The sequence below is a fragment of the Gracilinanus agilis genome, chromosome 1 (assembly GCF_016433145.1).
Source record: "Gracilinanus agilis isolate LMUSP501 chromosome 1, AgileGrace, whole genome shotgun sequence".
Lineage (NCBI taxonomy): Eukaryota > Metazoa > Chordata > Mammalia > Didelphimorphia > Didelphidae > Gracilinanus > Gracilinanus agilis.
In genome coordinates this window covers 440465503-440479941 of record NC_058130.1, presented here as the reverse complement: position 1 = coordinate 440479941, position 14439 = coordinate 440465503, and the positions used below count along the sequence as shown (strand labels likewise).

At 37.2% G+C, this 14439-nt stretch overlaps 1 protein-coding gene across 1 annotated transcript in view; it reads right to left on the bottom strand.

Annotated features, from left to right (window-relative positions):
- Positions 1-1872: 1872 nt before the first annotated feature.
- ROPN1L (rhophilin associated tail protein 1 like) overlaps positions 1873-14439 on the bottom strand; it is a 20365-nt gene continuing 7798 nt past the window's right edge. Inside the window, exons 4-5 of the mRNA XM_044657884.1 lie at positions 7709-7884; positions 1873-2042 (exon numbers count right to left, since the gene is read on the bottom strand). Of these exons, the coding sequence (XP_044513819.1) occupies positions 1961-2042; positions 7709-7884 (258 nt within the window). The 3' untranslated portion in view covers positions 1873-1960. The remainder of the gene's footprint in view (positions 2043-7708; positions 7885-14439) is intronic.

Genomic DNA, 14439 nt, shown 5'->3' with positions numbered 1-14439 from the left:
CAAACAGGGTGAAGGGACTCATCCAGGGTCATACAGCTAGTAAGGGCCTAAAGCTGATTTGAGCTCAAGAAGATGTCTTCCTGACCCTGGACCTAGTGCTCTATCCATGGTGCCACCTAGCTGTCCTCCCATGTGTACTTGTATCTATCTATATGCACACACAATTATATGCATGTGTATGTGTGCCTATAACATATGACCTCTACATATTTGTCCACCAAGTTGCATTATAGGTTTTTCCTGTATGGATAGTGAAACAAGACTCTAGTGCTTATGCATCTTATTTAGGAAATATTGCAATATCCCAAGCCTTAATGTAACTATCTATGAAGTATCCTTTTTTGGCCTTTATAACCTGTGCTGGACCTCCTTCAGCACAGGGCATTAGTACCTGGGTAAACACCTTTGGAGAGCACTTATCTCATTATTAAAGGTTGTCTATGGTTCAATCTCTGGAGGAATCTATGATTTGAGCATATTCATTGGAAAAATTTTGTTGGATTAGAGTCTTTAAGGACTTTTTTCTCTACTAACTCATGTGCTTTTAGTTAGTAAACAAAAAGCAAAATGGGAGGGTATCTCTGTCTTTAAGCCAACTGTGTGGTAAAGATGTGGTCATTATAGAACTGGTGAAAAGTCTGCCTGGTCCCGTCTAACATTGTCATTAAGGATGCCCTGAATGTATGTGGAAACCATATAAATGGAAAATAGTCATTACTGCTGTTCCATCAGACATTTCTTCTATATCTTTGGTATCTTCTCCTCCTTTGAAACCTTGAGAATTGATCAATATCCTCACACTTGTATTCCTAAAAGCGCAGACTTCCTCTCCTTTATATATTTGATCTAGGCCGGATGCTTTTGTCCATGTCTGTTTTCTCCAATGCCATTTTTACTTTCTTGAGAATACCTGGGACTGTGATGTTAGAGGCCCAAAGTGGCAGGTTTGTTTTCTCTGATGGTAAATATATTAAAATCTTGGCAGGATTTCCATTTTAAATCTGTTATGGGAGATGATTAAAATGGAGGAAAAGAAGAAGGAAAAGTAGAAGAGGAAGGACCCATGGAAGATGCAGAGATAAGGTAAATTAGGCAAAGGAGAAAATGAAATAAGAGAGTTCAAGGAGCAGCAAATGTGGTTGCTTTATTATTAATTCAAAGTAAGAGGTGAGAGAGGCAAGGAGAAAAGATGATGAGAGTATCACAGCTATCAAATTAAGAGATGTTAATGGGGCTGTCGAGGTGTTACTTATAATCACTCTTAAGTGTTTGAAAGACAAGGATCTACAATAAATCTGCAGGAAGTATTTTGCAGGGACTTGGGCAGATCAGAGGGGAAAATCAGGAAAGCTGGATAGTGCAAATAACTTGAAGAAAAGCATACTGAACTCAGGGCCAGTCCTGTCTATATCCCTGAAAGGGTACTGATGGCATGGTTCCCAGGCCAGTGAACTACTTTTAGCAAATTGAGGCAGGCTTGCAACCCCTCTAGGGGAACCAGGCCAGAAAGTGAGTGGAGAGGATGATGGATTTAAAAAAAAAGTTTAAATATCAAAAAGTCTTAATAGATTGGCCTCCCTTATCCCTATGTGTTAACAAGGTAGAAGGAAAGCTTTAATTCCAACTGGAAAGCAAGGATTTTGAAGGTGTTTTAATAGACCTTTCTTATAGTCACATTTTTTTAAATTTAAACCATTTTTTAAGAAGCTGGGTTCATGATTGTATCAGTGTAAGGAGCTCCTAGAAGAGAACCATTCCTTGCATCTTAAGATTCCTAGTTAGGACACTGAGAGATTTAAGTGACTTGCAAAGGTTTAACAGTGTTTCCTTAAAAAAGAAAAATGAAATCACACTGTACATATTGCTGGTTAAGGCAAAGCTGTATTTGTGCTAAGCTTTTATAAGCACTATTTGACTAAAAGAGTTTTCTTCTCTGAACTAGTCCCATATTGTCTGCTTCTTAAATTGCAAGATATTGCAATTTCTTCTTGTCTTCTATGAAGAAATCTGAAACTCCTATCATGCCTTCTTTCCTATCGGCTCTAAGAAAAATAAGTAAAGATATATTCGTTAGTATTTTATTATAGCAGGAAAATTTCAAAAAATATTTTATCATCACACAACATATAAATGTAATATAAAATTTTATCTAAGTATCTATAATTATGATCATTTGATCATTTATTTACTCAATAACCTTTTCCTTTCAATGACATGTTGTGTTCATATTTCCATAGCAGAAAAACCAGACATTTCTTTTGAGGTCAAAATATTGAAATTTTTTTTCTTTTAAAAATTTAGACTTTACAATCCATGAAAGTAACATGATTATGTAAAAATATACTGCTGTTTGTAGCAAAGTGCAAATGAGATTAAGTAGCTTGCCCAAGGTCACATAGTTAGCTAATATCTGAGGCCAGATTTGAACTCGGGAATATGAGTCTAGGAAACTGCAGGACCTGGCACATTCTATCCACTGCACCACCTCACTGCCCTATATTAATATATATGTGTATGTACACATGTGTATATGTATATATATGCATAGATGTATGATTTACATATAACATATATAAAATGATGTGGTTTATATATGAAAATTTTTTCAAATTCTTTTTAACAATTATGTAATATATATGCTTTTAAAAATTCTTTTCTAGAATTACAATTGTTATGGTGAATCTATTATTATCTATCTCTATTATTATTCTCTATTTGAAGCCTATAGCCTCAGGATAGGAGGAAAGGATTGTCTTTTAAAAATGACAACAATTATTTTGCCTAGCCCTGGGGGAAATGCTGACCAAAAAAAAACCAAAACAACAAAAACCCAGCAAGCTCAGAAAAGAAAAATACACAGATCTGCTTCAGTTTTGCCTTAGTCTGAGCAGCTTTACTTTGGGTAGAACTAGGTGGTGCAGTGGTTGGATTGCCAGGCCTGGAGTCAGGAAGATCCATTTTCCCCAGAGTTCAAATCTGGCTTTAGACATTTATAACCAGCTATGACTGGGCAAGTCATTTAACCCTGTTTGCCTCAGTTTCCTCTGGAAAACTCCTCTAGTATCTTTGCCAAGAAAACCCCAAATAGAGTCACAAAGAATGGGATGTGACTGAAAATAACTGAATAACCAAAGAGAAGCTTTACTGATCATTCCTACTACTAACCCTGCTTTTCCATTTCATCCTGACTGCTGGTCCCTTCTTCATTTCCTGCATGTTCTCTCTGTCCACCTCCCACAATTTAGCTTCATACTTGTCCTGGGTAACCATCTTCAACTCTATAATCTGCTATTTTCAGAATTTACCTTTCAAGCCCCTTATCCCTAACATAATTTATTATTTATAATCTACTAATTCTCCATGTTGGTTTTAATTGATGGCACACAGTCTCAGCTGAACCTTCACTGCTACTTAAAATCATATACTTTTTTTAAAATTTTATTTAATTTAGAATATTTTTCCATGGTTATATGAATCATGTTCTTTCCCTCCCCTCCTCTCACCCCTTCCCATAGCCAATGAGCAATTCCACTGGGTTTTACATGTGTCATTGATCAAGACCTATTTCCATATTATTAAAATTTGCATATAACTCCACACTCTTATTTGCTCCCTTATATCTTATTTTTGATGTTAGTTGTGACCAGGGACAAGTATTTTATTGTTTCTCACTCTAGTCATTTAATTTGTAATATCAACCTCTTAAGATCACAGAATCACAGCTTTAGAGCTAAAAGTCCAATTCTCAATTCATCTTTCCCCTCCAAAGACTACTTAATTGTCTAAGACACAGTGCAGGAACATGGATGGATGTCATTGGGTTGGGTTGGCCTTGGCGGTGAGAAAGACCTGACCTGGGCTCAGTTTCTATCTGACACAGGGCTGTGTGACCCTCCATATACTAAGGAACTCTCTAAGACTTCAGAGCTACAGAGAAGTCACTGATCTGCCTGCCTTGTTGGTCCTTCAGTAAAGTGTTGGTTGTTCCTCCAATATCACAGATATGGACCAAAATCATCCCAGTCTGCCAGGATCAAAATTTCTGATGTTCTCTTTGATTCTTCTCCTTTCACCTTTATTTAATTAATTTTTTAATCAGTTTATGCAGCTCTGTTCATCTTGCACTTTTTCATTATCTCTTGCATACACCCCCTCTTTTTCTTTGTTTCCATTGCTACCCTTATTATTACATGCCTGCATTACTTTAATAGCCTCCTAACAGGTCTTCCCACCTCATTCTCTTTTTCTTTCAAACCCTCCTTTCAGAGCTGCTGCCAGAAATATCTTCTTTGCCCCAAAATATGGCTGATCATTCCTCAGTGAGTCCCCTATTTTTAATTCGGTAAAATTCAAACTACTTTGCCTGTAATTAAAAACCCTCCATCAATCTGGCATCACCTAATCCTTTCTAGTAAATTTTATGGTTTTTTTTTTTACCTTTAGATAATTTAAACTGCACATAAACTTGAACTACACTACCTCCTAATACATACTGCAAATACACTTCTACCTTCCTTTCCTTTTCCACACTGGTGTCTCGGCCTATAATATCTTCCCTCACCTTTGCTTACTGAATTCTTACTTATCTTTGAAATCCCAACTCAAAGGCCAACCTTACCAGGAAGGCTTCTCTGATCTATTCCTACCCACCTTATCAATGATACCTTTATTCTTTCCCCACTTCATAGCTGCCTATCTTGGCCTCTGATTCACTTATTATGTAGTTTTATTCTACTATTATTTAAATACATTTCCCATCTCCAACTAGACTAAGCTCCATGAGGGTAGGGACCATTTCTTAGCTGAACTTATCTTACAAAGGTTTCTAAAGCATAGTATTTTTTCTGCACATGGTGGCAACTTAATGAATGCTTGTTGAATTTAACTGAATTGAAATGCTTGAGAGCAGGGGGAGGACCACAGATTCAGGAACAATTAAGAGGGGGAAAAATGGACAGTGTCCTAGCTCTTCCAGGCAAGTCTTTCAAACTAGATTTCATTATTTTCTCTGAAATATTGTGGATTTATAGAACATCAGACAAACCTTTTATTTTAAATGACAGCAACTCAATATATTCCAAAGCTAAATAAAAATAATTTAAACCATCATTTGAAATGGTTTCTGCTACTCAATTCCATTGGTGTAGAAAATCAGGAATTAACTTTATTTTTTTTTTCAAACCCTTGTACTTCGGTGTATTGTCTCATAGGTGGAAGATTGGCAAGGGTGGGCAATGGGGGTCAAGTGACTTGCCCAGGGTCACACAGCTGGGAAGTGGCTGAGGCCGGGTTTGAACCTAGGACCTCCTGTCTCTAGGCCTGACTCTCACTCCACTGAGCTACCCAGCTGCCCCCAGGAATTAACTTTATATAAAAATTATACCAACTAATTATTCTGGAGAACAATTCAGAAAAGTGCCCAAAGGGCTATAAAACTACTGTACATACCCTTTGACCCAGCAAAACCACTACTTATATCTCAAAGAGAACAAAGAAAGGGGAAAAAGATCTATTTGTACAAAAATATTTATAGCAGCTCTTTTGGTGGTGACAAAGAATTGGAAATTAAGAGGATGCTCATCAACTGGGGATGGCTGAACAAGTTGTGACATATGATTGTGAAGGTATACCTCTTGTGCTCTAAGAAATGATGAGAGCATGGTTTCAGAAAATATAGGACAAGACTTATATGAGCTGATCCAAAGTGAAGTGAGCAGAACTGGGAAATCACTGAATACAAGTTAGATGTTGTAATGAGAATCAATTACGAAAGATGTGGCTACTCTGATCAATACAATGATCCAAGACAATTCCAAAAGACTATGATTTGAACAACTGTTCTCCTCCAGAACGGAAGAACTCTGAGTGCAAATTAAAGCATAATTTTCTCATCTTTTTTTTTGTTTGTTTTGTTATACAACCGATATGGAAATGTTTTCCCTGATCTCCCATATATAGTTAATATCATTTTGCTTGCCTTTTCAGTGGGTGGGAGATAGGTGGGAAGGAAGGAGAGAATTTGGAACTCAATTTAAAAAGAAAAGAATGTTAAAAATAAAAACGAATTACACCAAGAATTTAATTTTATATCTAAACACAAATGATACCAACCACTGCCAATATACCCTGGGCAACTGAAAATTGTGCTTATTCAAGCCAAGTTAAAGAAGAAATTGAAGAATAACTTGAAGGACCCTAAGCTATGTCACTGATGCAGTGTATTTTTTATCTATAATTCCAAGAAAATAGAGCCATGATAAAAATTACTATTTCAAAATGAAATTATAATGTTTCTATGACGTGACATATCTGGGTCCCTCCTTTCCCTTTAAATATAGGATACTTGCAATAGGCAATATATAACTTTTTTTTTAAACCCTCCCTTACCTTCCGTCTTAGAATCAATACTGGGTAAGTGGTAAGGGCTGGACAATGCAGGTCAAGTGACTTGCCCAGAGTCACACAGCTGAGAAATGTCTGAGGTCAGATTTGAATCTAGAACTTCCCATCTCTGGGCCTGGCTCTCTCTATCCATTGAGCCACCTAGCTGCTCCCTAATATATAACTTTTTGAGTCTGAGAGGTTATTTCTGTGGCTTACCAGGCACTATCACTGAATCTGATCCATGAAACTATTTAACTTGAGGGAGTAGTTTAACTTCAATGATTTTCATACACCTAACTGAACTATTGACTTTTTTCTATACACTCTGCACATCTTTGTTTTTTTCATTGTTCTCTAAACCTACAATAACTTCTCTTACTCTTTCTGCCAATTGAATTCCAGCTTAAAAGGTTGGTTTTCAAGAAATGATACAGTCAAGGCATCCTATACTCAAAAAGCATATAATCACACCATATAACTGAAGCAAAATCAACTCACTGAAGCAAGAATTACAGTGGTCCATCATATAAATGACTTCATACTATATAGCATTCCCCCTCTCTCATCCTAGCACTTAGAATGTGGAATAATGCTATACTTTTTGGCTATCTATAGGAAGTCACATGCCCTGATTTGTCATCCAAGAAATCTTTTTGATTTGTATAGTTTGTTTCATTATCAAAAAGAAGTTCTAGCTATCTTTACATTTTTTTAAACGTGATATCATAGTTTAATTGATCCAAAGGACTGCATGTAAGAACTAGTGTAGGGCAGCTAATTAAGCTCAGTGGATCTAAAAACAGGTCTAGACACAGAAGGGTACTGGCTGGCTTCAAATCTGGTCTCAGTTGTATGAGAAAGAAACATACTTTCTAGCTGTGTGAACCTGGGCAAGTCCCTTAAACCCTAATTGCCTAGCCCTTACCACTCTTTTGCCTTGGAACTAATAAACAGTATAGATTCTAACACAGATAGCAAGGGTTTTAAAAAAAGAATCAATATAAATTTATTGAGAATTTTTATTTAGTGGGGAGTTAAAATTTCTTCCTCCAATGAGTAAAACGAATTGAACAGAATACTGGCAGTGTAGTAAACTGTTCAGATAAGGAAACGATATCTTCAAATATTTTTGTGTAATTGTTCTTAGTGCAAGAGCCAATTACAAAATTGCTTCTTTAACTTTTTTATCAGTCTCATTATTAGTGTGTAACAAAGTAAATTCCTTAAAATTACTCAGTTGAAATTTAATACAAATGTGTATTTCCTTAGTTAAGATTCCCACATTCGTTAGCATGAAAGAATACCAGATTCAGTTTATACTTACACTGTTTCCTCAAGATTTTTGAGAAAAATTTTAGTTTCCTTCTCAGTTCTATCGGGGTCTAATCCTGAGAGATAAGTGAAGATGAAAGAAAAAGTTTCAAATGGGATGCGAGCAGGTCCGCCTTCAGGGTCTTCTGTAAGAATTTCACAAGCTTGCTTCATTGCACTGTGTAATGTCTGGAAATTACATTACCAAAGAGAAAAAAAAGTTAAATTTATTTTTCAGAATCATATCATACTAAATAATTATTACAACAAAGAGGCAAAAATATTTTACTGAAATTCCTTGTGATGGAACTAGAAAAAAAAAAAAAAGAAAAGAAAAGTCAAAGCAGGATACAATTGATCTAAAAAACATCCCTTTGTGGACTCTTGAAAATTGTGAGGAATGAGAGGATCATAAAATGAAGAGAAAAAGTAATGAGTTTTCACCTGTGACATAACCCATGTTTGCAAGGCAACTTCTGCCACACTAAAATTGCAGACTCCAATTGGTGTGAACTTTTAACTGTTTAAAATGGTGGCCTTTAATTCTGTAAACAGTAACTGACTTTGATATTTCTCACATGTGTCCTAAATAAACTTAAAAGTCTTTTGCATTGATTATTTATAGTTGAAGTAGAGTATTGGCTATGTTCATAATTTAATTTTTTCATTTTTCTGATATTTAATGCCATTAAGTATCCCCAATTTAAGTGTTTATCTAGAAGTATCACAAATTCCAGCTTTGGAGATTTACCATTTTTTTGAAGCCCTTTCTGCCCCCCCCCTTTTCCAAGTTTTATTTTCATTAAATTCACTAAAAATAGGAGTCGGTTTTGTGTATTACTCATATTTATATAATCCTATCTTTTTTTGCATTTATGGTATACAGCAAAAAAAATACTTTACTTTCTATCATCCACACGAGAGCTGCAATTGATACTATGACAAATAATCCAGTTATCCTAACACAACCAAAAAGGGACATAAAGTAATTGTTGGCCAATAATTGTGTCATGGTATATATAATTTCCCATCAAGAAAAAAACTTGACACTAGCCTTTGGGTGTGTGTTTTTTATGAAGCTATCAAGAGACGTTTGGACAACGGCTCTCTTTTTTCTTCATAGATCTAACAATGTATATGCAAGAAATATAATCTTCAACTAGCTTAAACTTTAAACATCTTAAAGCATTTGCATCCATCTTTTCAATACAAGAAAAAAATTCACTCAAATGATGGCATGCTTCTGCCAACCATTTCATTGTTCGACCTTGGGTTCCAAGCTTCCATCTTTGCAGCTATAGCAGCAAGATCAGATCCTCATTTGACTGCTCTTCTCTACGAGACTCTGTTAACTGTTTCACATCATTCTTATCCACTTCTAGCTCCGATTTTTATGCTAATTTTACAATCTTGTTACTCATCACTTCTTTGAATGTTTCATCCACAAAAATGAGAAATGAACTGCAAGCATACTTTTTTCCAAACTCTCTTTATGTTCCTGTTACATCTTCTCATGCCTTTCAGATTTCTTTATGTAAAGTTGAATTTGTATAGTGAGAATTTATGTAAAAGCAAGAACCATCCATATGTCATTTTATCCTCACAGCAATCCTGAGAGGTAGGTGATATTATTATCCCCATTTTCCAGTTGAAGAAACTGAGGGAAACAGAGGTTAAGTGGCCTAGGATCAAAAAGCTAGTAAGTATCTGAAGTCAAATTTGAACCTAGTTCCTTCTTGACGCCAGGTTCAGTTATTTATCTACTGTACCACCTAACTACTTTGAAAAATGGTTGGAGCTAAGGGCAGTGATAGGCAAACTATGAGCCCCCTGAAATGTTCTATCCGGCTGCAGGACATTATTCCTAATCTGACAAATACAATGAGGATACAAAATACAATGAAACTTCGAAAGACTTGCCTTAGAAACAGACTGACAGATGAGCATTTCCTTTCCTTGGGCCCCCTCTTTAAAAAGTTTGCCCATCACTGGATTAGAGATCCCACTTTGTAGAATTTGGATTTGTAGATCTCCTGCCACTGTAGAGTACAAAGGCCTGACTTTCCAGAGCCTATTCTACTGCCATCTAGTGTCTAGATAAACTAGTAAAAGATTTGGCAAGTGACTTAGGTTAGGGTAGGTTAACATTAGAGAATAGGGCCAAGCACTCAGCTGGCATGGGGTACAGTAGATCCTAGAAGATGACCTAGGTGAGGATGGGTGGGTACAGGCGATGAGGAGGGAAAGTATGGGATCTGGTAGTTTCTTTTTTCTTTTAATTTAAAGTTTAATTAAAATTTTTTCCCATAGTTACATGATTCTTATCGTCTTCCTCCCCTCTTCTCTCTCCCCTCCCAGAGTTGACAAGCAGTTTCACTGGGCTATACATGTATTATCATTTGATACCTACTATTTTCCATATTATTCATTTTTGTTATAGAGTAATCCTTAAAAACCAAAACCCCAAATCACATACCCAAATAAACAAGTGATAAATCATGTGTTTTCTTCTGTGTTTCTACTCCCAGAGTTCTTTCCCTAGATGTGGATAGCATTCTTTTTCACAAGTCCCTCAGAATTGTCCTGGATCGCTGTATTGCTGTTAGTAGCAAAGTCTAGCACATTTGATCGTTCCACAATGTTTCACTCTCTGTGTACAATGTTCTCCTGGTTCTGCTCATTTCACTCCGCAACAGTTCATGGAGGTCTTCCCAGTTCTTATAGAAATCATCCGGTTCATCATTCTGTATAGCACAATAGTATCCCATCACCATCAGATACCATAATTTGTTCGAGCTGGTGGTTTCTATTCTGTATCTAAATCTGCCCATTACTCAGATCTCCTCTCATGATAATAGTTACAGCATGTGTCAAATAGTATCTAACAACTTGTGCCAACAATGAGGTGAGAAGCTATTAAAAATAACGATTTTCCACACAGACTCTACAAGGTTGAAAATCCCATATATTGAAGTCAAGGTCAGTTGTCGGCATGACAAATCAATTTGAAAGTGTCTGAAGAAACAGAATGATACTCAAAGGAGCCAATTTGCTGTGAGCCAGGAAATCTGAGGCAGAGACTTTAACATTTAGTTTATACATTATACCACACAGACAAAAGTTACTATACCAACATGTCATGTCATCGTTTCAAAGGAGCAACAATGAAAACAGCAGAAAATTTTCTGTAACACGAGCTCTAGCGTCAGAGGGAAAGAGATACTACGTTTGTGTGCCCTTTTCTCTTCAAGGATTCATGGAACCCGAGCGCTGACGTTTCCTCCATGACCCGGGAAGCCTCTGAGAAAACTTAACTCTATTGAAAAGAACAGAAAACGAACTATCCTAACAGGCAAGACTTCTGCAGCAGGGGGGCTTCTACAAGACAGATGACCATAAAATGGAGGGGGAAGCAGGTTAGAAGCCGACTGAAGACGCGGCTCAAGATCAATTGCACGAATTTCTTGTGTGAAAAATTAAACAGCAGCCCACCACTCCCCAAAACTGTTCTATTTCTTGTCATCTTGACCTCATTTCCATGAAGAATGAGAACGCCTGCCCTCCACCCAACAGGAACACACATAAACAATAGATTCCAATTGTACCTCTTGCTCCGCCCTCGGGTAGTGGGCTTCTCTAACAAAAGGCGCTGCCACAATAGGAGCCCATTTCCACATCTCATCTCATGCTTCAGCCACATATGGGGTGCTGGATCTTGTTCCACGCTTAGTCTCCCCATTGTGGCTCTGCTTGCTTTTCATGAAAACCCTCGAAGGAAATACGGGGCAGGATGGGCAGGGGAATGTGTTCTTAACATGATGTCTGTAGTGATAATGCCTATTAGTATTTTTTCTCAAGTGTAAGAGAGAAGTATTGTTACCAGGCTCTAAAGTCTCACAGCATACTACATATGTGTCTCTCTTCTGGCTGCCATATAAATTAGACTGCAGTCACCATGTTCTAGTTCAGGGTTACAGCCCATACCACACAGCCTGTTTTTCTACTGCCAGAAAGCTAAGAACAGCTTTTACATATTTAAATTTTAATTGTATTTTTTAAATGTAAAAACCATTTCTAGGTTAAGGCATCCAAAAATAGGCATACTTCCTCAGCCAGGTGGTGGCATAACTAGAGTCCTTACTCTTTCAAAGTGGAGAACTGAACTCAAGAGGTATAAATATGGTTTAAAAGCCTTAACAAACAGGTTGGATTTACATGGCTCCAAGACATGTGGCATATACCCACCACTCCATGGGCAGAGATGAACCATACAAATTTGTAAATACATAGCTAAATCATTTAAGTATAATTGCTAGCAGCAACATATCACAGAATTGGAAGGGACATTTCAATGGTCATCTCGTCTAAACTGGAATAAAAGAATTCCTATCATAGCATAGCCCCACTGAGTGCCTTGATGTCCCAAGCTAGGAAGTCCAGCCCATTCCACTTTGAATAGCTCTGAAAGCATATTTTCCCTCACATCGAGCCTGAGTCTACCTCTCCGGAACCTTTACTGGCTGGCTCCTAGCTCTGTCCTGTGACTGATCAAAAAAAACAAATGTAATCCATCTCCCATATGGACAGCCTTTAGAAGTATTTGAAAACCAGCAAATATGCCTCCCTTTGGCTTTTCTTCTGACTCCTCATACTCATGTTTCTCTTTGGGAGTCTCATGCTAACTCATCTCTATCTCTATCTCTATGTATGTATATGTATATGTGTGTGTGTATATATATATATATCTTCAGCTCAAATCATCATCTGGTACCACTTACAACTCCAGTTTGCAAAGGGCTTCTAAACAGTCCTTCCCGGCCTCCCCAACAACTTTCTTTTGTGTACATCCACGACACAGGGAAGTTTGCTTGGGTAGAAGTTCACCTGTTAATCCCTTCAATGGCCCAGAATTGGGTCTTTTTGAATGATCTTCAACCTATCATTGTCCTTCCTAAACTGAGGTATCCAAAACAGAACACAGATGAGATCTAACTGGAACAGAGTACAGGAAAAATCTCACCACTTAATTCCTGGAAGAGAGATCTCATTCCTCAATGCCATCCAATAACATGTTAGCTTTCTGGGCTGCCACATTACATTGTGGATTCTGACATAGTTTGAGATCCATTAGAAAACACCCCCATCTTTTTCAAACTGCTGTCTAACCCAGCTGTTTCTTTCATCTTTTCTTTTGGTACCTCAATGTTTGTATTTATCTCTACTAAATTTCATCTAATTACAATTAAAACAAATAATTTGGGGGTAGGTAAAGGTAAGAAAACATATATGTATATGTAATACTTACCACATATATATATAATATATAATCCTGTCAAGTTTGCAAAAACTTTAGTTTCTCCTTCCAGATGATATCTGGTGAGATGCCTCAATAGCATAATCTAATCTGAACACATTTGAGCATTTCTCTCTTCTCTATTAACTCACTGCACTCATCTGCCAGGTAGGCACTAAAAATATATTATTAATCATCAGTTAATGTAGTGTAGCTCTATCCATGACAAAATGTTGCCATCTAGTGTTTAACACTTTAAGTAGGTGAATATTTTTCCAAAATAAATTCACAAAGCATTGTTTTTGATTTTCAAAATAAGGGAGACATGTATTTAAAGTATAAAATGTTTTACTTTTTAATTACTAAAGATAAAATTGAAAGTCCATAACTAAAAATTATAGATTATTAAAATAATTGGGTTGTGTAGACTTCCCTCTAAGAAATGAATTCACTTTCTTGTCTATGTCCTTTCATATAATATTTAGTGAGATGCCTCAGTGGCACAATTTGATCTTCTCCTTTTTGTATGTAGAAGGGTTAATTAACTAAACTTCCAGAATACAAGGATTGTAGGCAAGACTTACCAGAAGTCTTTATTCACCATGTCCAAGTTGACATTACAAACCACTTGCCAGAAATAGCTGAGTGCCAATGTCAAAAACTGCACCCCCTTTGGCTTTTCTACCGAGTTTCATAGCATGAGCAGATAATCTATACTTAATACTACCCTAATGAAGCATCGTCTTTTACTAACCACACTATCACCTCAAATATCTCTCTCTTCATCTCATGCCACTTACAATTCCAGTCTGCCAAGGGCTTCTAAAGCTTCCTTTCTGGCCTCCCCACAACTTCTTTGTGAACATCCATGAAACACAGAAGTTGCCTGGGTACACGTTATAAGGATGACCATTTAACCAGGGCCCTCTTCTCTCACTTGTTGATTTCTATAGGTCTCATGGATTTAATTATCCTCCTCAGTGCTGATGATTCCTCCCAAGTCAGCCTTTCTTGCGCCCACCCCAGTCTTTCTACTGACCTTTTCCTTCAGTGTCACATCTCCAGCTGCCTTTCAAACATCTCAAATTGGATTTCAGAAGACATTTTAAATTCAGCGTGTCCAAAGTTGAATTCAACAGCTTTCCCCTAAATCTTACTACCTATCCCCCCCACCTCAGCCCCCATTATTGTGTTAGGCAACTCTCTCCTCTGAGTCCCTCAGGCTCCCAAGCAGGAGTCATCCCAGATTCCTTCACTCCCTTTACCCAATCTGTTGCCAAAGCCTGGCAGTTTCGTGCTTCCTTCTCTACTGTGACTGGTAGCAGTACGGGCCCCTCATCACCCTTCCTCCTGGACTCCAGCCTGCCTTGAGCCTCCCCCCAATTTCATCTACCCTCCATGTAGCCACCAAAATCCTTTTCTAAAACACAGGACACCTGGTCACCCCCCAC